This window comes from Pygocentrus nattereri, chromosome 21 (genome assembly GCF_015220715.1).
Source record: "Pygocentrus nattereri isolate fPygNat1 chromosome 21, fPygNat1.pri, whole genome shotgun sequence".
In the NCBI taxonomy this organism is placed as follows: domain Eukaryota; kingdom Metazoa; phylum Chordata; class Actinopteri; order Characiformes; family Serrasalmidae; genus Pygocentrus; species Pygocentrus nattereri.
This window is the reverse complement of record NC_051231.1, coordinates 7,309,623-7,337,465: the sequence shown is the minus strand read 5'-3', so window position 1 is coordinate 7,337,465 and position 27,843 is coordinate 7,309,623. Positions and strand designations below refer to the sequence as shown.

The 27,843-nt window shown below is 40.9% G+C and overlaps 1 protein-coding gene across 2 annotated transcripts; it reads right to left on the bottom strand.

Moving 5' to 3' along the window:
- Positions 1-548: 548 nt before the first annotated feature.
- On the bottom strand, positions 549-27,727 carry tasora (transcription activation suppressor a). 2 transcript variants are annotated; one of them, XM_017704862.2, is made up of 24 exons: positions 27,323-27,727; positions 17,782-17,927; positions 17,503-17,595; positions 15,885-15,957; positions 15,677-15,768; positions 15,391-15,522; positions 14,956-15,089; positions 14,838-14,869; positions 14,628-14,733; positions 14,394-14,497; positions 14,009-14,115; positions 13,724-13,796; positions 13,548-13,625; positions 10,373-10,996; positions 9,531-9,919; positions 7,364-7,414; positions 6,398-6,524; positions 4,972-6,119; positions 4,455-4,577; positions 4,180-4,339; positions 3,766-3,874; positions 3,384-3,562; positions 2,932-3,084; positions 549-2,390 (listed from the first exon to the last, which is right to left on the bottom strand). In XM_017704862.2, exons 1-24 carry the CDS (start codon positions 27,576-27,578, stop codon positions 1,168-1,170), a joined length of 5,712 nt encoding a protein of 1,903 aa, XP_017560351.1. In that variant the 5' UTR covers positions 27,579-27,727; the 3' UTR covers positions 549-1,167. The 2 variants fall into 2 exon arrangements, with proteins under 2 accessions (XP_017560351.1, XP_017560352.1); XM_017704863.2 differs by lacking the exon at positions 7,364-7,414.
- Between the last annotated feature and the right edge of the window lie 116 nt (positions 27,728-27,843).

The window sequence follows — 27,843 nt, the reverse complement described above, 5'->3', positions numbered from 1 at the left end:
ATTTTGTTACAGCAAAAACTTTTTTTTTTTTGCCCCACAGAGTTGGAACATTTTAAACATTTATAGCAAGAGTCCTGATACAGAGTTCTCTATTTGGTGCGTTTGTCATTTTTTACAAAATTTAAATCTGAAAACAATAAATACATAAAAAACGTAGGACTATAAACATGTTGTGCTAATTACTTACAGGCTTAGAGGCAGTGCAACTGCATAATTACTAGAATGTCCATTCTCCACAACGCAGTGTCAGTTCTGCATATTGACGCCTCAGTGCATTGTTCTATCCCTGTTAATGTTTTGTTAGTGAATTTTATGAATGGTTGTAGCTGCAACTGTAAAACAATTGTTCTGATAATGTTAGAATTATAGCGCCAGCAACAAATCTTTCCACTTTAGTTTGATATTTGTGCTCCCCATTTACATAACTGGAGGGAAAATACAGACAGGAGAGCTGACAATACAGAAATCATACACACCCCAAAAGCTAAAAGTATGGCAACACTTCAGTTTAACAATCTAAAAAAGACTAAGATAAAACTGAACTTACCTGGACTGACAGCACAACAGTTATGAGTGCACACAGAAAACATATTGCATTTATGGCAGAAAACACATGGTTGAATTTTTTTTTTTTTGCCTACAGTATGCTTCCCAACCATCATGAACACAGAAATAGGCCATACATTAGCAGATTACACCATGTAATTGACAGACACTAAAAACATTCCTGCTACGTGCAGCTGTTTTAGAAAATGAGCAACAAGCAGAGTAATAACAAAGAGTCAAACCACATCTTGAAATTCAATGTTTTATATATGGATAAGTGAAGAAATTACTCCCTGTTCAGAGACAATTAACAAAACAGCTGCTACAATTGTTTCAATGTCCTTGTTTTAGTCTTATTTTAAAAAAATAATGTTAACATTAAAACCAGGGTCACATACACCCCTTTGCCTGTAGTGTTTTCCAAAAAGAAACCAGTAAACCAGACAATTATCTTAACAAAATTTGCGAATACAAATATGTACAAAATGTGAAACGATACAGGGTTTTACACATCTTTTTTGGACTGGACAATGTTTCACTTTTTTTCTTTCAAAGAGAAAATAATAAAAAAAAAAAAAAGAAAAATTTTACAAGATTAAACTATTTACACACAGTGCTGGCTCACCAGCCACCAAAGCCTCCTCTACGAGGAGGATATCCATTTCCTTGGAAAGAGGGATTGCTGTGCCAGGTGTAGTTCTGGATAAACTGGGCCCGGTGAACCGGTCCTAAGCCCACACCTTGCTGAACACCCCAGACGTTTGAAGCTGCCCCTTGTGCCAAGCTGTTGAAGGCCATCTGCATGTTGTTGTTTGGCAGGAACCCTCTTAGGCCTGAATGTGTGACCATACCTAGGCTATTGGCCATTGATGTCAGTCCAATAGCACCATTTTGAGAGGGATGTCCTTGGCTGTTTAGACCCACAGATCCTTGAGGCCACAAAGTGCTGCTCTGCAGCAACATCCTGTCCACACTAACTAAGGTATTGTTCACACCATAAGCCACAGTTCCAGGCACCGGAAGTAGGCCGGCGTTGCTGCCATGCTTCCCATTGCCAACCATCACAGTTACAGCATTGTCCTTGGACTGAGTGCTAGAGGAATCAGCGGACAGCATCAGGTTCTCTGAGGTAGCCGCTTCTGATGCGTTCTTTTCCTGACCACAATCACTCTCAGCCCCACTGATCTTTGGACTTATTTGGGTAGCAGTGTCTTTGTCAGTTGTTTGATTCCAGGTAGGTTGCATGTCAGTAGAAATGTTGCTGGTGGTCTCAGTGACTACAAAGTTTGTTCCAGGGGAAACTACTGGGGCAGGTGCAGGCAGCTCGTTCAGGCCACATACAGCCGCCACTCGCAGGGTGCTACCTGTTCCTGGGCAAGCTTCATCTTTAGCACCATCCTGGGACAGAGTGGCATGTTCTAAAGTAGATGATGTTTCTGAATGACCAGATGCAGATTCATGCGACAGGACTTCAGCTGTAGATTTGTCCAAAAGAAGGCTACACTCTGAGGGCATGGCCCCCTGACCGAGAAAGCTCTCATGAGGATTAACATTGAAGGAATCTTGTGATAAATGGCCTTGTGAAGAACCTGCATGCATTCTGGCCACCCTGATTTGAGATATCGCCGCTTTCAAAGCCTCAAAATCTAATCCCTTTGATGCCCCACTAGCAGGAGAGGTCAAAGAAACCTCACTTCCTTTGTCTCCAACTAATACACATGCGTATGGATCAGCTGTAAGACCAGATTCTTGGCCTGGAGCAAAAGATGCACTGCCCATGAGGTTCAACGCTCTTCGGGTTGAGGCGTCCATTTCAGAACCCAGGTTCATTTCCTCTTCCCTCACTACAGGCAAAGAAAACATGGCTGAGTGAAAGTCTATTCAATCCAAGTATAATGTTTTAGCATAGTGGAATCTTCCCACCAAGTCTGATATGGTTACACTGTAAATGCACGAAGAGGGAAGAGGAAGCTATGATAAATTCACCATTCTTCTGATTGGCACAGCAACCATCATTAGAATAGAATAGAATAGAATAGAATTCAATTAGACAGACACATCAAAAATATTCTATTATACAAAAATGACCGTACATGAACAGACCAGGACTCGCCTTTAAAACAATAAGAGTAGCTATAAACAGCCACTATGCTGTACTAAGGAACTAATCATTCTAGCTCAAGTGCAAACTTTGAAAACCATCCTGTCTAGGCCGACTACATTTAGGTTAAGCTTGAAGTTTACATATGATTTTTGGCAAAGTCACTACTCTAAGAACACATTTCATGTAGATGGCAATGTATATAAAAGCTAAAATATAAAACAGTTTGTTTAGACATCAATGTACACAAAAACAAATGCTGGGTAAATAAACTGCTGACTTACATATTGGTGATGTAGGACAGGAATGCAGATTCGAAGATGGTAGTTTGTCACAGGCTTCACCAATCAGGCTGGCCATATTATACAGAATGTCATCAATGTTTGCAATGACTATGCCACTGCTGGAGTAATGTGGAAACATCTCAAATCGGCGCTCTGTGGAACAGGATATATGAACGTGATTAATTTAAAATAAAAGAGCAATGTCACTTCTTTCATTACTCTGCAAGCGACTGTTGAAGTATTCTACATGCTAATTTCTCCCACCTGTTATGAAAATGAGCACATATCTTTATTAATGCAGTATTACTATATGTATTAGTAGGGGTAAGCCTTAATGGTTGCAATAATATGAACTAATCTGGAAGTTTCATCTTTGAAATAATGACCATAATACCCAAAAGCACAACAAGGATGACCACAGCACCGAGAAGGTCATGCAAGCAGAAGAGTACCTGTGAGAAATATTACATGGCGCTGTCCGATGTTCTGAGCTTGAAGCTTTACCAGACAGTTGAGGTCAGGAGCTTGTCGTGACTGACCATCACACTCATGATAAGACAAGAACTCAACTATTTGTTTCTTGTGGTACATTGTGAGCAGGTTCAGTATATTCAAGGCTTCACTGTTACACCTGGAAATATTAAAAAAAAATATATATACTAGTTAACTAGCAAATAGTTCTCAAAAGTTTCCTTCCTATTATCTTGTTAAAACTGCATAAACACCATTGCGTAATTAAGGTGGAAATAAAAAAGTATGAAGCATCACTCAGAGATCACAATATTTTCATTCACTTGTTGGACTGTAGTCTAGCAATTGCTTTGATAAACGTACCTGCTTTGCTCTTTGACCTTTTTGTGAGTTTTACAATGTACCCGCCACCTCCATGGACTCTCTGGTGTGTTAAGCTCCTCAAGATACTGGAGAAGAGTTTCAAGTCTCTCTACAACAGATTAAAAAAAAAAAAAAAAAAGAATTTACAGAAAACAGGAATTAAAAAAAAAACCCAATACCTTCCAAAAATGTTATTAAATCACAGAATTCTATCCAACTTTAGTTTGATGCAAAATAGTCAGGATCACAATGTGTTTTGACATGGCAAAGAACAGAGTCGTTCCTTTTCGCTTCTTCTTGAGAACCATTTCCAGCTATTTGTCATGTCCTGGCAAGGACAGTTAACTTTAACCAAATACTACTCCATGCAGGATCAGCAGAGAGGAACAATGGAGTTTCCAAAGAATAACTCACCCTGTTTGATGAAGTCAGGATTAAGGACAAATTCATCAGAGACAATAAAGCCCCCAGAAACAAACAACTCATTGTAGGTGTGATTCTTGATGTCATCTAGACTGTCCACTCCAGCAAAGCTTACTGATGGCAGCTTCTTCAGAGAGACTAATGCAGGTATCTGTGAAAAAAAGACATTTGTTTTCTTGTTTATACTCCATATGTTATTTAAAAGCTCATTTTCCATGGTTATTCATGTTTTACCCATAGCAAGATAATATTGTGTTTTGCCATACCTTATGAACATGGGTAGCAATGTCTATATTTTGGATGATTATAAGAAGTTTGTCTTGACTGTCTTTTTTTTCGAGAAATGTCTGAGGATCACACTCTGAATTTCCAAGCCTCTTGAGGTATTCCTGTAATGGTTCCACAAGACAAACACTGAAAGTTTTAGTTTCTACCACTTGGCCTCCCAGTTCAAACTAGCAGTTCAGTTTGTCTGATTTCAGTGTTAAGTGAAAAGAGTCTAAAGGCCGTGGGACATGGACCCAACATTACCCGACAAACACTAAATATCTTGGCATGTGGTTATATACTGTTCCAGAATAAGAAATGACAAGAGTGAGCCTGAGTAAAAGAAGGACCTTTCTACCAGGGTGAATTGAGAAGAACCTTCTATAAATGCTGTGAAATGGGGAAAATATTTTAGAGCAGGGAGAGAAATGGGAGAGACATGATTCGTTCAGGTTTGCTGTTGCCAGGAGAATGTTGGGTCCATGACCTCAGGCCTTACGACAAAGCGAGCTCTACCTTTATTTCCCAGCAAACATCACTCTCCTCATCAGCAGAATGAATGTAGAAGTGGACAGTGTTCTTCTGTACACCTTGGATGATCTTCACCAGGTTGCTGATCACCTCAGGCTGCAGCTGACTAATGAGACTGCTGATGGCAGCTGGAGCCGGTTCCACAGCCACACTCTCATTTGCCAGTCTGGAGTTAGCCATGCTTTCTCCTGCACCCAGAACCAACCGAGATTGGGCTTCCACAGTGAGACTGCCGACTGACCCGTCTGAAACCTCACCTTCAGATTCATAAAGAGTCCTACCTTCCTGCCTTTCAAGTCTCACTGAGCTCTGTTCTGCCTGCCTTTGTCCATTTGTCCTTTGCATATTCTGCAAAGGTGGCTGGTGGACCTCTTTACAGATGTCCAGATGAGGTAGCCTTGCCTGCTCTTGCTTACTCTGAGTTGGACTAGAAGAAGGAATTAGGGGGTGAGTACTAGAAGAAGAGCTGGAGGTCAGATTAGAAGCTAAAGCAGGTTTCACAGTAGCGACAGTGCTGGGAGATTGAAGAGGTGTATGAATGTGCAGAGAAGAAGAAATAGGAAGGTCAGAAGGTTGAACTTCTGGGGCAGAGTAAGAAACAGAAGAGGGGAAAACTGAAACCACATGTGTTGTGTCATCCCATGTATTCTGCTGGGAGTCTATGAAAGCGCTAATGCTATCTCTGAATGATTTAATGTAACTGTGAACAGGCAAAGGTGTGTTGAAGTGCGAGACATACTCAGAGAATGGTGCCATAGGAGTCTGTGGTGGGTTTCTATGGGCTTGAGAGCTAGAATAGGGAATGTAATACACACATTCCTCTCGCAAAAGGTCTTCCACCTCAGTGGAGAAGCCGGAGATTTGCTCATCCACAATGCAGTCAACACCACTTAGTGGAGTCCCTCTCTGCTCTTGACTGTGGGAAACTTTCAGTTCGTCAGTGAGATTGGTGTTTTCATCTTCCACAGCCTCGAGCTCTGGTTCAGTCACCACATTACTGCTGTCAGGCTGATCTGGTCGGGAAAGATCCTTTTTCTCCGGACTGGCGTGGGTCAAAACTGTAGGGCTTTGCAGGTAACGGGGGTCATCAACATTTTCATCTCTTCTATGGGAATATCTCTCAGTCTTTAGACCTGTGCATGGGAGGGGGGGGGGGCACTGTAATTAAACTAATGTACATCCTCTAAGGCAAACTACCAATTGCAGAAGTCTTGGTCAACTTAGCCTCAGTCAGCTAATGATTCCTGGATTAGACAGTGTTACTATAAAAAACTTGCATTGGTATGGAACATTTATGCTACGCAGAGGTTCTTGAAACTTTTTTTTTAAGTTTTAAAATATTCACTGAAAAAGTTGTAAAGGTCTAGCAATTTCAAAACATACAACTGTATAAACAGCCTCTTGACTATACCTGTTATGGGAATTAAAACCCATGGGATTGACTTTTCTCCAAGTAAGTTCACCCCACGTTGCTGTCCGTTAGTATCTGAGCAGGGACTGAATGCTTCCAGGCTACTTAGGCTGCCAGCAGTTTCTTCCTGTAATCAGAAACTTGTCAGTTAACAGTAAACCTGAAAAACTAGTCATCATCTTATTTCTGTTCAGGATTAGTAAAATGAAGACAGTAGAAGTTTATCAAATTATTTTGTTAAATTTTAGTAATTTAGTGTTTCAAACAGAGAACAAATGGAGAAACCACAATGGTTATCTATGATGAATATTGTGCAGTTGTTATAAAACAAACTTTACAAAATGAAAGTTAAAGAAGGGATGCACCAAAAGAGGAACTATAAGCCAATGCCAATACCTGAATATTATTATTATTTTTTTTTTTTAAGCATCAGCTGATGCGGATACAAATTTTAATAGAAACATTTATAAAATAGATTCTGGCATAAGATTAGCCTGGATTAGCATTACAGAAAACGATAACATTAATTTCCATAAGACTTCAAATGCAGCAAAATCAACAAAATGTAGACATTAAGTCTTCAAATACCGGTTTGAAATACTGGTAAAATCTAAACATTTTGGACACTGCTACATTTCTTTTTAAGCAACTGTCTGCCAAAACCGTGCATCCCCAATAAACATGAAGCTCAATTTTTGTGCCTCTTTATACTCCCACTTCAATGGCTTTCACAGACAAAGAATAAAAACATTGTCTAGAATAATAAGTGCAACAAAGAGTGAAACAGCATAGCATTCTGCTGCTCTTAAACTTGTCTTATCTTTAAAAGTGAAAAAGCATCAGTCTAACACCTGGTTTTCTGTTAAAGTTAAAAGACCATGCTGTTTCACATCTTTCGTTAATCTAATGTTAGTTCCCTCCACCAACAGACAACTCTCCTCACTCGACTACAGATTAAAAACCCACCTCTTCAGTCTGCACCTGCGCTCTCTTTGCCCGGACTCTTCCAGGCGTCTTCTGCAAAAATTAAACACTGTGCTAATGGCGTTTCTAAAATTTCTAGACTGTGCAGCTGCCTCTGTTACACTTCATATAGTGCAGGACACTGATGTACAGAAAAAAGAGACACTTTTTGTGGAACATATACATAGGCTACAAGTTCTTTAAATGTTCCACTGACACAGTACCTTTCCAGACATCTTCCTTCTTCTAGCCCCTGGATTGTCAAGGTTCCTCCCCACATCATGACCTGCTCTAACCTCTTTCCTCTGCATGTGAAAATGTAGAGGACCAAAAAAAAATCCCTCATATCTGCACAATAAGCTCTCAGTTGGTCTATGCACAGCTTTAAGCTCCTTATCTTAAAACCTGACTCCAAATTAGAAAAAAAAAAAAATCTCTCAAGTCCTGCAAATGTGAGAAACTACATTACCCATGTCCATTGATCTAAGGCTGCTTTCACACCTAGTTTGTTTGCTAAAGTACACACCAAAGTTTTTGGAGCACTCGGTCATTTTCACTTTGCTTGGTTGGGTTCACAGTGCAGCGGCTAAAATGCACCAAAAAAATAGATATAGATTAGATTTGTCAGACGTTTGGTGAGGATAGAAGCCCACTTTCTTTCATGTCACTATTAAAAAAGCCAATATATTCTTGTTTTTAATGTATTACTGTATCCCAACAATACCATAACATCTATTTGTACTGCAACTCAAAGAAATAAAAACAAACTAAACTTGAAATTAAACAAGGTGAATTTAAGGAGTTTGAATTTGCTTAAATTTGAATTTAAGCAATCAGGTCACTGATGCTTGGTCAAAAACATTCAATATCGAACGTGTTGTTTGATTTTTAAATTTTTTTTTAAATACTATAACTTTATAGCTTGTCTGGCATTATAATCAGAAGCTTGCACTGCAAGAAACAGGAGTACCTTTCAAGACGCAAACGTTCAAACAGCCAGATTACACAGACAGTTCAGAGCTCACAGGAGAAAGAGGAAGCATGCTCTAACACTGAAACTCTGTTGGGTGTGGCGTCTTTTCCACCAGCTGCAATCTGAGCTAGTGTTGTCTTGTAAGGGGATCGAGGATTACAGTAGTTCAAGGACCATGAGCAGCAAACCCGATTTAGCAAACCCACATGTGCGTGACAAAGCAAACTGAATTAAAGCATAATATTGGCTACACCAAGCAAGATAAGCGCAAAAGTGCAACAAATTCCAAAATATGGAAACATAGAAGGAAACCACGTCCCAAAAGCTTACAAATACTAAAAATAAAAGTTCTTTAGTGCCAGTCGCAATTTTACTGTGGTCAATATTAAAATTATTAATATTGGACAGTTTTTCTTTGCATGCACAAAAAACAAACAAAACATGTAACAGAACAAAGCAAGCAGATTCTTTTAAATGCCTGATTGCTTCTTTCTAAAACCTAGTTTCAACTGGTGTCTGACCCCAAAAGGCACAGCTGGCACTTTTTCACAACTTGTTAAACTCTCCCCGACCTCTAACTGTGCTCAAGTGCTAACAAAGACAATTGGTTGACTCGCTGAATTAGATAAACCCCCATTTCAAACTGAATAGAATGAAGGATTCTAATCACTGGTAAATACACTTAAGCCAGTGTGAAAATCCAAACTCAACACATTTCAGTACACATGTGGTCCTAAAGATGTGTGAAGAAACAAAAGAACTTGTGAAGAGTCTAGTCTGTAAGGCCTAATGCACTGCAATTACGACAGATAGCTGGACATCAAGTTATTCTAACAGCTACTTGACAAAATGCAAACCTAAAAACCAAGTGAGGGTCAAATTTATTTCACATTACGTTTAAATCTTTTTTTTTTCTGCTAATAATTTCTATATTTGCTGTAAAAACTCCATCCTTTGATGCGTTTCCATTTATACTTTTTGATGTCTTGTTCTACTTGATGTTTACAATTCCTTTAAATTATTATTGGAACTTTTTTCATTCTCTTTTCTGGTTCAAAAGTGGCTCCTTTCTTACAGCCTGAACTGTGAGAGACACACACAAATACAAAACACTGACCAAACCAAACAAAGGGATCTAGTTTCAAACACATGCATAAGTACCAACTGATCAACTGCTAATTTAGAATAAAATCTTACCTCAAGATCAGTTTTCCCTTGTGCTTCTTGATCATCATCTGCCATTTGCTTCCTAAGGTCAATGTCACAGTTGGTGGGGAGACCAAGCTTCTTTATGCTGTCATACAGAGTTGCTTCTGTGTCCTTGGTACTGTCCACCGTTTCTGCTTGATCAGTCTTAGCCAAACATGAGCCTGCTACAATTTTACTCAGGTTCCCCAGCATCTTCATAACTAATGCACTACCATTGTCTTTCCTCAAATCTGTGTCATGAGTGTTTTGGCTGAGCTTGTCTATTAACTTGACCACCTTCAATACCCCTTTAGTCTTGTCCTTTCTCAGGTCCGTGTCATGAAGGCCGATGCTACTCAACACATCAGTCAGAGATGGACTGGACTGGAGCTCCTCAGCTTAAAATAAGACAAAATAAACCATTATGTAGTGACTATAGTTCATCTAAATACCATCATTATGCTACACAATCAATACACAATCGTCCTTGGGCGATTTGATACGACCAATACAATTTCAACAGTCCTGAACAACATTTTTTTGTGTTATTGAGAGAATAAATGTTCAATGATACACACGTTCAACTGTGCTAAATAGGACGAACTACAATCTTAGAGCATTACGAAAAAGTGTGAAGTACAAATGTGAATTTTAAACAGGAATTTTAAATGCTTTTTGCACAGTGCATAAAATTTAACGCATCCGACCATCAACTGTCAGTGTAGGAAACTATTCTATTAAACACTAACATTTAATGAAATTTAATCTATACATTCTTTAAAAACATTAATTTAAATTAACATTAAACCTTATTTTAGTATAGCAGAATTTTTCCAGCCTATACTGCATACCTGCACCTTCTCCAGGTTGTCGATTGTTGACTGGGGCCATCTTCATACACTTTGGACTCGTCTCATTAGCTTCATCTTCTGACTTTCTCTTTAGACCATGAGTATCGGAGGCACCTTCATCTGATTCATTCCCTTTCTGCTTGGCTGCCAGGTTTTTTTTAATCTGAATGAGTTTTAAGAGTTCCTTCAGTCTCTCTGGGTCACTATGAACCTCGATACCGTCTGCCGTCTCAGAGTCTGTACTAGACTCTGGAACACACCTGAGCTCCTCCACCATTTTCTTAGCATTCTCAACAGGCATTGTGAACAGATGGGGGTTATAGAAGTAAGAGCGCACATAGTTTTCCCAGTTGTATTTCTGCCTCGGAGCAGGGAAGAGCTTCTCCCTCTCATCCAGTTTGTGATCATAGTCGAGCCTGACTCGCTGTATGAGTTTGCCCTCGCGGATGCTGCTGAGGTAGTCATGGACCTGCTGTTCCACCCCAGCACCAAGGTTAGCTGGAGGGTTGCAGCGCACCTTGCCAAGCGCATAGTGGAATGCCGGGATGAAGCTATCCAGATGCGGCATTATAGGGTCCTGGGGCACAGGCAACAAAGGGGTGCTGGCAGCAAGGGGTTTAGACGCTAGATGTAGAAGAACAAGGATTAATTCTAAAAACTACTTTCCATGCAATTTATCACCTACACTGGTATACCAGTGCTGGTGTCAAACAAAAACAGTACTGAAATATAAACATAGCTAAGTGTAGCACACACTATATGTCCAAGGGTGTCCAGATACTAGGGGTGGGAATCTAAGCACCTCACGATTCGATTATGATTCAGAGGGCTGCGATGCAATTATAAAACAATTATCGATGCATCTTTTTTTCTATATAGGATTTCTATTTTCGTGCTGTGTAAGGACTTGGTGGTATTAAATAAAAGTATTCGTAATTATCCACAACGAAGGGATCACCATGTCAGTAAAATATTTGAAACTGGACGCTGAATCTCTGCTCTAAAGTGTGCAACATGGCTCAAAAGCACTGGTTACATGGACTTACTTGCATTTATAAGCAGCGCAGTTGGTTTTGTGGTACATTAAATCTGCAACGAGAGATGGTATCTATCTAAAAAGTTGCGAAGATGAAGTCGTTTCTCTTTCGAATTTTCCCGTTCCACCTTAAATGGTGCAGCAGTTACTCTCGGCACCTCAGTCAGAATTTAAGGTGGAACGAGAATATTCGAACGAGAAGTTGGAGAATAAGAAGCGACTTCAGCCTCGTAAACCAGCCGAACGTTGAGAGACATTTTACAAGAAACTGTTCTAGTTTTAAAAGTTTTCTGGCGCAGACGGGAGGAAAGCGGCTATAATTAGCTGAGTTAAAGCTTCAAGCAGAGGAAAGTAAATCTGCACCGTCGTTTGTATTTTTTAGCCTATACTAAGACATTAGCACACACTGAGACATACTGGACATTAAATGTCTCCCAAGGTGGTTTGACTTTGTTGAAAGGGCAAAATGTCTCTTCTAAATATTTGGGTTGTGGTTCCTGACCTAAACTAGCTTTTAATTCAGAGAGAGCCGGTCAGATTTCTCGCTCATCCATGTGTGTTTTTGTTTTGTGCCGCAACAGACTGTCCGGGCGCTGCACTTTCACACTTCCAAGTTCTGCCTTTTACATTCCATCAACATTACATTATAAATTAAATATTTAGAAAATCGATTTTTGACATTTATGAGTTGATTCAGAATCGCTCACGTCCGCATTGCGATGAATCCAAGTTTTTCCCGCACCCCTACCAGACACTCTTTCCTAATTTCTGCATTCAGCTACTTTAGGGTGCACAAGCATTCAACTGCACACAGAGTTTGCATAATCTCCATAGAAAAGCACTGCCAATAGAATAGGACATTTTGTAGCAGCTTAACATGAAGATCACACGCCAGGCGTCAGCTAGAGCAGAGGTTTCTAAACTTTTTAATGCAATGACCCACATGCAGACCCAAGTATTTGTCCTGAGAGTCAACAAATGTTTTCTGAAGCAAAATAAGAATTAAGAAGCTCCATCTGCTGTCTATGGGATGAGTGTGAGTGGCATATGTGATCCAGAAGCAATTATCCAACAGTGTCTTCAATACAGCAGCCAGCTAATCAACATTGGTGTGTGTGTCAATCAGCTCTTTTCACCTGAAGCATAAATTAGGCTTTTGAGTACAATTGTTAAACCATCATTTGTTCATCAGATTTTCACTAAAACATACATTAAATGTCTGAAAATATCCAGACACCACTTCTAATTAGTGAATTCAGCTATTTTAAATTGCACCCATTGCTGACATGGGTGTTCAGCTGTGCACACTCCACAGAAAACTGACCAATAGAATGGGATGCTGTGGAGCAGCAGCACGAGTCTACGGTCACCATGCCAAGTGACAAGCTTTAGCCAGAGGAGCACTGGAACAGCATTCTATGGGCTGATGGAGCTGCATCCAATACCTTTTGGAGGAGTTTGAGCAGCATTTGTGATCCAGAACTAATCATACAACACCTCTATCTGACCTTACTAATGCGCTTGTGGCAGAGGCCAATCAAATTATCAGAGCAATGTTCCAACATCTAGTGTAAAGCCTTCCCAGAGAAGAAAAAGGCTGTTACTGGTACAAGGTGGGGAAGAGCAAACATCCTTTGAGTTAGATGGGCAAATGCCTACAAACGTTTGGACATGTAGTGTGTCATTTGCTGGGAACTTCAAAGGAAAAAACGTCAAGCCAAAAATGTCAGGAACACTGTATTTGGAGTGATCTTTAGTAGATGATTAAACTCTTAGCACATCAGTAGCAGTAGAAGCATCTGAATACAATGAAGTAAATATCTTGTAAATGTTCTCTTGACACATTATTTACATTAAGCAGATGTATTGTTAATGTTATCTGGCCCTAATCCTAAACCTAACCTTAACCTCAACTCCAAACCTAATCCTAACCATAACCTTCAAATGTGTGACATATTACTGAGAGTCTGTTGAGTGTTTCCATGTAAAAAGGTCCACCCAAAATAAAGTGTCACCAAAATGTTTTGTCAAGTTTCATATGCATTTAGCATAGATTAGAACTATGGAAAGGAGGAGGAGGGGGGGGGGGTTAATGTAGGCTAAATGTAATTTTTGCTTTGTACTTGGTTAAATACTCACAGAACTTTGACACATCCCGTGCATGACGGTAGATAAAAAGAGCTTGTCCACAGGATTTTTTCCAAGGAGTTCGGCGCTCTTTAAACGTAAAAACAAATGTTTTACAATTTTGGTCATCAAATAAAACCTTTTAAAATTATGTAAGCTACAACAAATAGTGTAAAAAGCTAATTTACCATTTGAGTTGGACATTTGATTTGAGGACAGCAGGAAGAAGAAACCGTTGTCATTCACTAAATTCACCAACACCTGCACATTGTGGGTAAATGATCAGCTTGGCAGGTCGAGCCAGGTGGTGCTAAAGCTCTACACCACAGACATATTTTTAATGACAAAAGATGCAAGTTTCCTTTTTATCTTTTTAAAACACCCCATCAATATCTAAAAGCAAAAGCTCCATATCTCCTTTAAAGTAACAATAACCCCCTCTACGCCGTGCACAATTTAGCCCCTGAACTTACCAATCCCTCTTCTTCAAGCTTCTGAAACAGTTGAGTCAAGTTTTCCATGGATTTGTTTTTCTCTACCACCACTTCAAACAGACTGCAGTGCAGTCCTTTCTTAAACACTGAAAAACAAATATTTTAACGTGGAATTTCAGCAAAAAAGAAATATGTACCATCTTCATATAACAGGTTAAGAATAATCATAGGTGTGGGACCTACTACCGACACCTATTTCAAAAAGTACTCAATGTTCTGTTACATAGATCTTTTAGCAATGTGCCGCACTTCAGTAAAACTGGTCTTTATTGTGGAGCTCCTGACCCGTTAGCCATGGTCATATCAGAGAGAGTAGCTTGTGTTACACCTACTTAGAAGAAACCAACAACTTATTTAGTCTTACCTTCATGGCTGCCCGAGTAAAGGTCCCAGGAGAAAAGGGAACATGAAATGCTCAGTTTTACTTGGTCCAGTTTCATGACTTTACCGATCTCCACCCTATCTGGGCTGCAACAACAAATAATCTGCTGTAAATATCCATGTAGACAAAAATGCATGACCATCATAATCCAATAATCTGCATTATGTCCATCAACACAAAATGCACAAAAAGGTGATCCTGACAGGATAAACTTACAGTTTGAAAGGCAGAAAGGGTTGAGAGAGGGACCGAAGGCTTGAATGGTATACTTCTTTGCCCCTATTTACAAATTGCCCCCTCCAGACAATATAACCAGAGTTATCTAAAACAATGAAAAACAGAAGGACAGATTTAATTTGATATTACCATAAAATTGCTTTCAAGCATTCTAGGCAGAACAAAAACTTCTTAAAATATTAAACAGACCTTTACTTATTCCTGATGTCAGACTGTTTGACCTATGTATTGGAAAAAAAAATTAAATAACCTGCAGCTTAACAAGCAATAGTTAATTAACTGACACACAATCATATATGCAGAATACCTTTGCATAGGCATGAGCTTAGGGCCCACTGTTGTTGTCTCTTTGCCTTTGAACTGAAAGGAGATTACAGCATACGGGCACACATGTCTTGGCCTGGATGCAAGCTCAAAGTCCACATACTCATAGAAATATTGCTGTGGAAACAAGACGAATACATTGGATACTGTACGTAGCACACATGTCAGGCTCTAGTCCTCGCAGGCCAAAACACAGACTTCAGCACATGGTCACAATAAACACACCTAATTCAGCTCATCAGCAAGGCCTTCATGAACTGAATTCAGTGTTGGATGAGGGTAAACTATAATCTCCACAGCACTTTGGCCTAGAACGTACTAGGCTTTACATCAACGGCTTAGTACATATACAAATTCAAAAAAATTAAGCTCCAGTAAAAAGACAAACAAAAGCCAAGTCACCAAACCATTACACTACCTGAGTGTACTCAAACGCTCTATAAGACTGCAGGGAGGTCACCCGGTTAGCGTTCTTGGAGAAATGGCTATCAAATTTGGGAGTAGGATCCAAAGTTCTTGCCATGTTGTCATGTATGCTCTTCACTTTACCCTAAAAGCAGAGAATCAAACACGTAAAACTGATATTAAGTATTTTATTTGTGTATGAGGTGTTGGGTATATGATGGTAAATGTAACGTGTACAGTATGTATTTTCATACTATTGCCCTGGAATCAATCAGCACAATAAAATTTAGAACAACTACCTTCATTACTTTAAAAACGATTATCTCTCCAGTGGATCCAGGCTCTTGGGGACTGACTTGAAGTAAATCAGAGAACTGACACAGGTAAATACCTATATTGTGAAAAGATGTTTATGTTAGTATTATTTCTAGACATTATAGAAAATGTGTTAACAGAAATACATTAGAATAAACGATCATATTGACCACGCTCAATTTGCAGTTTTACCTTTAGAGGCATTTCCCAAAATGGTCATCCAGCCGCTGCCAACTGACAAACCCTTTTCACATATCAAAGGTATCTGAAAAAGACACAATAAAAGTTCTCTAAAACTACCGAGTTATCATTTTATCTCATCTAATATACTCAGAAAAACCGTAAATAAATGGATTTCAGTCAGGTCAACCCTTGTATAAAAAAAGTGTTGTAAATCTGACTCCTTTATTCCAGACTTAAAAATATATTTCTTTGGCTTTAAGAATTTGACACATATTCTACCCGTTCCTTGTTCCTCAGTCCATGACTGAGGGGTCCTTGAGTAAGACATCTAACCCCCGATTGCTCCCCGGGCGCCGTGGAGAGGGCTGCCCACCGCTCTGGGCAAGTGTGCCAACTGCCCCCTAGTGTGTGTTCACTTGTGTATATGTGATGTTTCACTTCATGGATGGGTTAAATGCGAAGGTGGAATTTCCCCGGCAATAGAGTGCCTAGAAGTTACTGTGACATGGATAAGAGCTGGTTCATAGCTGGCCCACCCTTCCATTGGCATTTCTGAGATGCCAGTTGAGACCATACAAAACAATTTCAGACTTTGGGCCTGACTTAGAGAGACTCCTGCATTGTGCTTAGTAGCGGTCGCACTGACGTGACGCTTTGTGCGTGATGTCGACTAATCGCTGATGAGGCGTTTATGACATTGACAACAACACCTCAGAATAAATAACATGTGAGGAGCCTGCTGATTTGGGGGTCCATATCTCCAGTTTCCTGAAGGCTAGTTATGTGATTCAGCAGGAAAGGGCACATTACGCTCTACTGACAGAGATGGGCTTTATTCTAAGATTATTTCACTGATTTACAGCACTTCAAAGATCAGATATTGAACGTTGTTCTCTGTTTTTTTCCAAAGAATACAATTAAAAGCAACGTGTCGCTGGAGAGGGGGCAAAACATGCTATAATCTGGTAAAGATCGGGGTCAGTTACTCTAAATATCTCACTAATTTCTCCTAATTTAATCCTAGACACCAAAGTAGGATACAAATACTGATAGATTTTTATTTGCTCCTTTTTCATTAATTACTAGAATTTACATTATTGAAATTTTCTTTATGCTTCTGCAATGCTGGAGATAAGCACCACATTCTTGTTCTCATCATGGTTCTTTATTAGTTTTATTTTTGTCCTTATAATGATGAACACATTTGTGATTTACATTAATATGCAAATTTTTGGTTGTTAATTACCAGGAAAATTTGAGTACTGTTTTTATTCATTTATTAAGTGAAAAGGAGGTCAGAACACAAGCAGTGATGTAGGTAAGGAAATGTGTATGCATGTAGATACAAGTTACAAACAAAACATGTAGACAAAATATACAGCCTAACTAAACTGGACGGTACATGACATTTAAAAATTCACATCACTTGACTATGAAGTAGAGCAGGGTTTGTAACTGGAGGGCCAGAGTCCAGCACAATTTAGTGACATACCTGCTCAAAACCACCTACTTCCTATGGCAATTAACAGAGAAATTAAACCAGTTGTATTTGAGCAGGTAAATCAAACTGTACTGGACACCAAACCTCCAGGTCTGGAGCTGAACACCCTGAAGTAAACCCACTTACCTTGTGGGCATCACAAAGCAAGAAGCAAAAAGATTCTGCAAGCTCTTTGTCTGTGCGTCCATCCTGCTTCAGTTCTTTTCTCTTCTCGATGAACTGTACATTAAAATAGCAAAAAAAAAAAAGTTAATTTATGGCACAAAATGTTCAACACATACAACAGACCACTAATTACTGCAGCACAGAAACCACTGAATTACTGAATGTTCCATTAAAAACAAACCAAATTCTCCTCTCCACAGATTTAAATATTAAAATTACAACTAAACACTTCACACTCACTTCTTTTTCCAGAAGATCGTTATGTACAAGGCGAGGTTTGGAGTACACAAAGTTTCCTACTGAGGAAGGATCCTTGTAGCTAGACGTGATTATTTTCAGAATTTCACCAAACTCTCTGGAGTCTGAGGACAAATTCTGGATCAGAGCTAAAGAGAGAAGGAGAGGAACATCCAGTTACTATTCCACACAAGCAAAACACAGCTCCAACTTCAAAATGAATAACTTTTATACATGTAACCTTTGCATCTCTGCTACAAACGATGCAGCTGAAAGTCCAGCAGCAGGATTAATAATTGTAAACCAAGTGGCTTGTTGTAATATTTGCAGGCCATTAGTAGCACGCAGAAGCTGTTTAAGCACTTTATGAACTGGCCAAAACAAAATACAGCATTTCTAAAGCTCACCAATATATGCGAAAGCACCCATTTAAACTTAGGTGGCCTAAACAGTTACTGAGATGTGGAAACAAAAGTCACAGCAGGGTTGTAATTGGTGTAATATTTTTAAACAAGCTTTTTTGTGTTAAACATGGCTGAATTGAGGCCTACAAAAGGTGTTTTTGTCATTGCTTTTTAACCCAAAATGCAAAGATCACAGCTTTCAGAAACTCAAACGTCAGGCTTTCATATTCCTGCCTTATACTTAGGCTTGTTATTCAGTAATTAATATTAAACTAATGCAAGTTACATAGTTACAAGAGTGACGGCCACATAGAATACCAATGAATGCTTCTTCAGGTGCCTTCATATGACACAAAATGCTCATCAACATCTCAAACTGGGACAACCTGAGGTTATTTCTATAGGCTGCATCAATGGGCCGTCATATCACCCAATCCTGCACTGTCTCGCTACTTGCCACATACAGCCAGCACAAAGGGACTGCAGGCAGCACTCAGTGACGAAGTTATTATATCGGAGTTAAAATGTTGTTTTGTTGCGTTTTTAGAAATTATTTAAGCTGCTCAGCTCATGTTCGATATGTACTGGTGGCTGTTTCCTGCAGGGATGCAGAAAGTGATTTCAGGACTGTTTAACTGCAGCTGCTTAAAGAAATAATAAATAAATAAATAAAAGAACTCCAAACTAACCTGAATGCATGGCTGAGTTGCACAGAGGGAAAGTGTGTGCAAAGCTGTAGGTCGTTTCCGAGCCCCACAGCAGCCCAATCTTGTTTTTAAAATGTATGTAATAACCTCCCAGGCATTACATTAATTTATCAACTGTTATATCTCCTGCTTGGCGTGCGCTGTAGGGCATGGCACAACTGGTTACCATGCCACATATCAGTAATATGATAGTTCACTGCTCAGCTCATTTGCATATACTTCATCCACAACGATAGAGGGCAGATTAAAGACGCGAATCGGCATGCGCCAGTTTTAGGTGTACATCGTCGTCGTTGTCCCTCGCCACATTACAGCATGTTATGGCACATTCAGTCTGACAGAAGTTGTCAAAAAAAATGCAAATGACAAAAAGGAAAATTATTTTGCATGACATCAGATATGCTGCTTAATTCAGCCCCTCAACGTAAAAGACCTTCCCTGGTTTGTGCTCCATGTGCGGGCTTATCACTGATTTCATAGCATAGTGAAATCAGCAATCATAAGATCACATCATGAATATTTACCCCACACACACACATGACACGGCTGAATGACAGGTGATGACTCCGCTTGAGTGACTGAGGAGCCTGACTGCAGGTGGTCAGGCGTGGTTGAAACTGCAGAGACGGTTTTCTGCACACGCACGTAATTACAAAGATGCACTGAAGCTTTAAACCAAAAACTGTCAGAACCTTTTCAGACCAGTCAAAGAAGTCGATTAGACCATCATCAATTCACTTAAGAATTTCAGAGGAAGTGATTAGATTCTACATTTCAATCCCTTCATCTAACACTCAGCATAGCCTGAATGTAAAAGAGCACAAACACAGAATAGTTGGAACTGAATCAACTTTCTAATCAAAACCAGCTAAATTCAAACAGGACCCAAACCCAATCATGACTCAACTCTCATAAATCTATCTGGGGTGTACGCTCACAATCGCTCAACACCCCATTATTACCTTTGCTTTGCTAATTTAAAAGGACAAAAGACACACAAAAAAACAAAAACAAAAAAAAACACATGTAACCTCTTCAACTCCTTGAGACCACCAGTGGTTCCTTAATGCGTCATGTTCTTCATAACTCCTATTTTATAAGCTACATTCAAAAGGCGGGCGTCACTGTCTTCATTCCCGTCAAATAGATGGGTGATGTCATTTTAAACCCTATAAACAGACTCTCTCTGTGAAAATCTCTGTAAAAATTATTTTTATAAAATAATAAAGAGCGTTTAAGATTTTTGGCTTTCAGCAGTAAATTGTAAGCATACAGCAATATGTTTGATCATAAAACATTTTCTGTTCACTTAAGGGGAGCTTTTGCAAAAATACACTGTTCACACTGTTACTGAATAATTTGCCTTATGACTTGGGCATGTAAACTCAGATGGAAAAAACAAAATATACCCACAAGCATAAAAGGTTATGTCATCTTATTAGCGCAAACATTGTTAGTTTGCAGTGTGGCCTTCCTTAAACAAACACCTTGTCCAATTACTGCTATCGGTGGGAAAGAAGCAACTACCAACCTACACCAAAAACAAAGCTAAACGTTTTTGACCAGAAAAAAAGCATCTTTATTTACTCTTGTTTACGCAGGCTTCTCTGTGGTGTTACTACACTGCCTGCCACACTGAAACAGGTTACTGGAGAAAAAGGGCTGCAAACATCTGTTGTGAGGCTGTTCCGTTAGAGCTGTGAGATTTCGGTGAATATTTGTGGCCAATTTCTCTAAAGCACTTTGAAAACGTGCTGAGACTGCAGGACATTGTTTTCCCCCTCTGCTGCCCCCACGTCCCATGTTGTTTAAGGTGATGGATTTCATGGGGTTAACTTTGGGAACTTGTGCACGGCTTTTGAAATGAACTGCAACTCAGAGCCAAACAGATACCTTTGCTAATGTATATTTATATTGTTCTTCAAAATGACTTCATTGAGGAAGAGGATGTTTGAAAAAGCATTGTGGTTTATTTTTGCTGCTGTGTGGGACGTTACTAACTGGTAACGCTACGTGTGTTAACAACAAATGTGGACTGCTGCGCCATTACCCTCATTATGGATAAAGCTGCAGAGTGAGTGAATTTCAGGGCTTACGAAAGGAAGGAATGAATGGAAATGAGCTTTAATCTGTAATTTCAAAAGCTATCGTTGGGGTACCCATCCGCGACTAACCACGAAACCGTGACACCAAAACAATCCTGACAGAAAAAAATAAAGTTTCACTGACGTGCAAAATAACCACAGACTTGTTTTTGTGATGTACGGGGCACGCAACTTTCAAAACAGAGCTACAGAACGACCTCCATGGGAAATAGACTGGTGTGCACATTGGCGCGCACATGAGGATGCGTCATTCATTAGTTTCTAAATGCTTTAAAGAAAAGTCTTGGGTAGTAAAATGTGCCATGGACTTCAAAATGACAATCTGGCAATTTGGCAAAAATATACTCACAATATGGCACAATATTTTTACTGACATCTGATGCATTGAAAATGATTACAAATAATACATTAACATAAATAAATGAAAAAAAAAAAAAAAAGTCACTGCTGAAAAACACCTAAAAACCATGAGTACAATGTACATGGAATGCTTCGCATTATGTGTAGCACTAAATCCAATTAAACAGGACCAATTACACTCGTTCTGCAACAAAACAAGTGGTTTTTCAGTGATCTAGAACTACTGGCCAGTCTCCAAAATATACTAATTAAAGCATATAGTGGCATATTATGGCTGGGCAATGTGACTTATCATAATTATTATAAGAATATCCCAACTGTATACCTACTCCTCTCTGAAAGGCTAACTTCGCAAAAGATAGAGCAGGCAACAGCTTGCAGAAGTGTTTCCCAGACTGATAAACCCTGGTGCAAGGAAGTGCACACACAAGACGTGAAAGAAGCCAACAAGCTATTCAATGGAACTGACAAAATCTAACTGTGGCCAGCGTAGCATGCAACAGGTATCAGATGCTCCATGGAGCGCGTGAGCCTGAGACCATCTGAACTGAAAACAAGCTACAAGCTGAAATCCACATTCTGACCAATAAGAACAGTCAGTGGATTATTACATTAGTTCCATCCATCCATTTTCTAAGCCGCTTCTCCATCAGGGTCGCGGGGGGTGCTGGAGCCTATCCCAGCAGTCTTCGGGCGGAAGGCAGGATACACCCTGGACAGGTCGCCAGTCCATCGCAGGGCAAACAGACAGACACAGACAGTCACTCACACCAAAGGGCAATTTAGCATGTCTAATTGGCCTGACTGCATGTCTTTGGCCTTTGGGAGGAAACCGGAGAACCCGGAGGAAACCCACGCAGACACGGGGAGAACATGCAAACTCCACACAGAGAAGACCCTGGTCGCCCGGCTGGGGAATCGAACCCAGGCCCTCCTCGCTGTGAGACGACAGCGCTACCCACCACGCCACCGTGCCGTCCTATTACATTAGTTGAAAACCAATATTAGCCTTCAACTCTGCATACTCTTACGCTGGCTAGTTAAATCTGCTTACTTTGTACTGATTGTCACACTTTGGTGTGGAAAGTCATTCACTCCACCGTAACGTAATTTAATCATCACTTCATCAAGCTGCACCCTCACACCTCAATGCTCTGACTGCATGTTCACCGCACAAAGTACAAAACACCTCACGGGTGATGACGATGTGGTTTCTGTCCAGCGCTCAGAATGTCAAAATGAAGAAATTCAATGACGCTCTAACTCTTTCATAAGAGACTAAGTGGATAACCAGTCTTGAATTAGCCATGGATAGCATCACTGGCCTATACGTCCTCATGGTACCTGTGGAAACGCTCTAGCAGTCAGGGCAGCCAAGAGTGGCAACCTATGTGGCGGTCTGACCAAACTGTCCAATTAGCCAAGTAATAAATTGTATGAATATGAATAATCTTCTACGAGATTCCCATGCCAGATGGTACGTCGCCTGGATAACAAAGCACCATGGCACAGCCTAAGGGTCGGGGTTGCACCATTATGGTGAGGCTGTCCGGCGGAGCTGGGGACCAAGCTCACACCATTACTGCGAGGTCTCATGGGCGGGTCTGGAGACGGACCATGTCCATCTATAACGGCTATCCCCACTCGGAGCTCTCCAAGGGATCTGCCACCATACCCACGCCAAACCTGGTGAGCATTGGAAGGCAAACCACTCCCAGTAAAATCCTGCCCAGTAGTACTGATGTAGGGTCGATACAGGTCAGGCAGGAGGGGGAGGCAATGACCAACCAAATGTGGTGTGGAAAGTCAAATCACTCCATGTAATAAACGCTTCACCAAGCGGTGCCATGCTCTGATGGTATGTGCTCACTGCACACAGCACAAGTCTCCCTCTGCTCCTCCACCACACTTGAGGGGCTTGTATTGCATTATGATCCACTTTGATGACTTGCTTTCAGTTAATACCATGGCCTGAATTTCAGTGCAGGATTGATTCCCTAACACTTATAATACAGGAAATTCCCACAGGCGTTTACAGCAGCGTTTAATAATGTTCACCCACCGTTTGCACCAGTGTGGAATGCGGGATGACTGGCTGACTGGCTTGGCTTCTTGGTCTGGCTTGAACAGCATTTCACAGGCTTCAAATACTTGTTTTTCAGAATGAGTACTTGAATACTCGTTCTTGAAAATTTGAAACAAGAAGCTGTCAGTTTCTTATTTGCCTTCAGCTTCACCAAGAGTGATGACAGCCACGAAAAGGGATGAGGAGGTTGCCCTGTTTCTGCTTGAAAGTGGGCAGCGTTAACTTATTTCTGCTGCATCACAGAACCAGTAGGTCAGTATTGTTTTGTCCCGTTTCTTAATGTTTGTAAAAGCAACTGGTCAGCTCTGTAACATCGACTGCAGCGACAGTTTGCTAACCCACAACCAAGCTAACATTAGTTACATTACTTGCTGTGTGGCTGTTAATTCTAACATTACATCACGGTATTTGTCCGTACAACGTTCGCGAAGGGTTTTACGGCCAGTGTCATTCGCCTCAAACTACTATAGAGAAATCCAGATGTCTGCTAGCTCGTGTCTGAATACTGTGATATGCTCTGACACGGATGTGGCAGGACTGATGCCAGTATGGGAGGTCGGAGCTTACTTGGGAGAAACATGATGATGTTCTCGGTTTGTAACCTCTCCAGATTTCTGTAATAAATCTTTGTTCGTTTCACTTCAGTCTGATCTACTCATCTCATTTTTTGCATCAACAAACACGCAGGACTGGTTTTGTCCACATAAGCCAACATTGTTGAGAAACTAAACAGTTAAGCAGCGTTTTTGGCCAGTTGTTTCACATTTGTAATGGGATAGCCGAGCGCTCGTCACCAGACAGCTAAAAATAATCAGTTTTCTTTCTTAAATTACGACTATTACAAGAACTGCGACCGTGCTTTTCCAGCTGATAAAAACAGCTCACCAGACTCTCCCACTGTCCCAGGACAGATTTGTGAAATGTTCCACTGCTTGGTGACCATAGCAGTTTCACTGTTCTGACCATAAAGGATAGTTTAACAGTGCTTAACCACCCAGGAGCAAAAATCAGCCTTCACACTTTAATGAAACAATGATTTGACATTTATCGCGATATGTATCGATATCGAACGATATGAATTTTGTTTATCGCGATAACATTTTGGCCATATCGCCCAGCTCAATGTGGACTTCTGTTTTAGTTTTATTTAAAGCTTCAGTTAAATTTTAGTTACCTTCTTTTATTTCCTTTATCAGGTTATTTTGTCTGGCAATTTCGTAATTTTTTTTCCCCAGAAAGCAGAACTGAGGGCAAAAAGGACAAGTCAGTCATGAATGAACTAACGAACGTGAAAGAGGACTGGAGAGCTTTTACAGCTATTCTGCTCAGCTAGAATTAGTCACGCCTCAAAGGCATACTCACACATCCGTGTCATTAATCAACCAGAAAAAAAAAATTATGAAACTAATTACAATGCATCTTTCATGTAACTACAAGTGGCAAAATCCTAGTTCATCTAGGTTAGAATTTCAGCACTGCTCTCAAACAGACCCATCACAAAAAAAGATGATCTGTATAAAACTGCAGACCAGCAAAAAAAAAAAAATAATGAAGCCAAAAAACTGCATAACTAGTGTTAGATCATCATAAAAAGTATTAATGCATTCTAACGCTACCAAAATATCAGTTATTTCTAGGGTCTTCAAATTTGAAAACCTCTAAAATTTATTCACCTATACAACCGCAACCCATTCTGAATTCCAGAGGTAGAAACCAGGGACGCACGATACTGGGATCATACCAGTGTTGGCCCATTAATGCTTTTTTCAAAAACGATTGGCATCGGGCCAATGCTTAGTAAACCATTACTTGACATCTATTGTATGCTGGAAGAGCCCTGTTAACGTTTAGGTTACGATGGCTGCGCTACTGCAGCACAGCTAAAACATCTCCCACAAGCAAAACCCGCCGCTACTCAGCCAGCTGATCAGCTCCTTCTGGTAAAAAGAAAACTGACCAATAATGATCCAAAAGCTACAACTACTACAGCACACGTGATGGAATTTATCACTCTGGATGATCATCCTTCTTCTGTTGTATACTGCAAATGAGGCAACTGACATACTGCGCTAGTGTGCAAACCACCATTAAAAACAACAAATGGTGCACGATGCTACATGTCTGGTATGCAGTGGCCTTTACAGCCCAAGACGTGAAGATATGTACATGTAAAATATGGGACATTGGCACTGGCCCAGAATTCCCATATCAGGTATAAACCTAAGCAACATCCCTTCATACAATCAGCAGCACTTCAGCATCGATACGATAACCTCGAACAAATCACAGTATTACACCACCACTCAAAACCAGAGCAGCCCACGTTACCATTACTGAACCCAGTTGTAAATTAGTGGCTGGGTGAGAAAAGGCACAACGAGCGGCAGCTTTTTCGAGAAAAAGTCATTGGACTTGGCCGCGAGATAAACTGCTCCTCAAATAATTGGCTGTTGGCAAGAGCAGCCGCTACAATTCAAGAAGGAACCGAGAAAAGCAACGACAAGGCAGGCAGCTTTTTCCCAGCAGCACCCCAGTGGAGCTGGCAGCTCTCGTAGCCTTCACAAACCATTTACAGGCCTAAGATTTCATTGAATTTGATTTTCAGGCATGAAAATAGCCACAAACACTACACCTTTCAACAGGCTACAAACTGTACTCAGCAGTTTGTTTCTACATCGTTGCTGAGCTTCTAACAAATGAGGATTAAGCTCCGTCATCATCAAGGTGCCTCTCAGCTTAGTGAGCCAGCTCTGAAAACTGCAGCTGCCTCGCCCCCAAGAGTTCTTTTGCAGTGCACGTCAACATCTGCTGCATGGCAGCGGTCACGCCACGCACTGCCATGTTAAGTCGAACAAGCCCAGGGATGTGGGGCACCACTCTTATGAAGGCACTTTAGTGCTAACAGCACCCCCTTGTGGAGAATCACTAGCCTGCTAAACGTGAGTGAACAAGTTCATGAGGTGTTATTTTATCAAAAAAAAAAAGTCATTATTGTTTTTTGCTTCGGATACCGATTCTGAACCGTGACCAGAGTTAATCAGCCAGTGATACCAATAAAACCTCTATTAGGACATTTGGTGCTGTAGTAGCAAAATACATACACGTTTATAAATATCAGAGGCACCATACATCAAAACGCCTTTCAGAGTTGTGTGATTTTTATTATATTTTTCCAAATAGTTTTCACTGCTACAGTTTCAACAACCATGACAAAGAGGTAAAAAGCATCCTGCGAGGACGGACACTGCATCAAAGGCCCAACAGGTAGAAGCCGCCTGGGTCAGGCATCAACCACATTAGAGGACTCATGCAGAACAATAGAGACAAAGAGGTCTGAATCAGGTGAAGAGGACCTCCCCAGGTGTAAATGGGTGTGGCAAGACGACCACCTGGCCTAATCTCTGGACAAATTAAACAAACACTAATGCCACTGCTGACCGGCTGGATCCGCTGAGCGGGCGGATTAACGTCGTTTTCGCCCGGGTAGCCCAGCTGGCTGACCAGCTTCAACGGTTTAAAAGAAACTTTCCTCCACTGTTTTGTTTTTATTCCCGCCGTCCACGTGAGACGGGAACGTTTCTGCGCTACCTTTCCGTGTAAACCTGCCATGCCACTGCTGACCGGAGCCTTCGGAGGATTAAAGACGACAGAAGGAAAATGAAGCACACGCGACATTTAAAAGGCGGCTAACAGACAAAAACACCGCGCCCACACAGTTTCAAAACACCGCGGATGGAAACACGAATGCTAACGCGAGTTTCCGTTCCACCTTAAACAGCGCTGCTGCTGCGCTCCGGCGCCTGAGGCGATTCAGTGTAACTGCAGCGCCATTTAAGGTGGAACGGAAAACTCGAACAAGACGCTGTCAAACGGAGAAAGCACCTCTCTTTTCTTTGTTCCTCCTCGGAATATGAAAATTGAGCCGCGGTGGTTCCTCGGCTAGTCTGGCGGAAACCGTGGAGGAGCCGCCGGGCTTCGCGTCAGACCCTCTGCTTCTCTGCGCCTCCGAACCGGCCTCGCACTCCGGCGCCAGTTCTTCTTCCCCGTCGGACCGTTCGCCATCTTGGTTCGAGGGCAGCTCGGCCGTGTTTGGCGCCCGCTGCTGCCGGTCCACCATTTTGCCAAAACGACACTCCATCTCGGAATTCGGTTATTTGTTCGCCTCGGACATCAGCCGACTGTGTTTTTCCTCACCGCTCCGTGAACTCTTCCCCTGTGACCGACCGTCAGCCTGAACAGACACACTGCCCGCATTCTCACCCCGCAGCCGCCATGGAGCCACTGAGGTGTGACGTCAGGAAGCTTGTGGCTCTGCGCCCCCCAGTGGCTGCAGCCGTACATCACATCTCCTCCTATTTAAAGGATTAGTCAAAAATTCTAGAGAATCGGTGAGATGTAAACAA

Bases quoted from the DNA above. Each gene is read 5' to 3' on its own strand.
- tasora (XM_017704862.2), bottom strand. From the start codon at position 27,578: ATGGAGTGTCGTTTTGGCAAAATGGTGGACCGGCAGCAGCGGGCGCCA. The intron at 15,769-15,884 runs GTAAAACTGCAA...TTCACAATATAG, and splicing joins TTTGGGAAATGCCTCTAAAG to GTATTTACCTGTGTCAGTTC. The intron at 10,997-13,547 runs GTGAGTATTTAA...TTCTACATCTAG, and splicing joins ACGGGATGTGTCAAAGTTCT to CGTCTAAACCCCTTGCTGCC.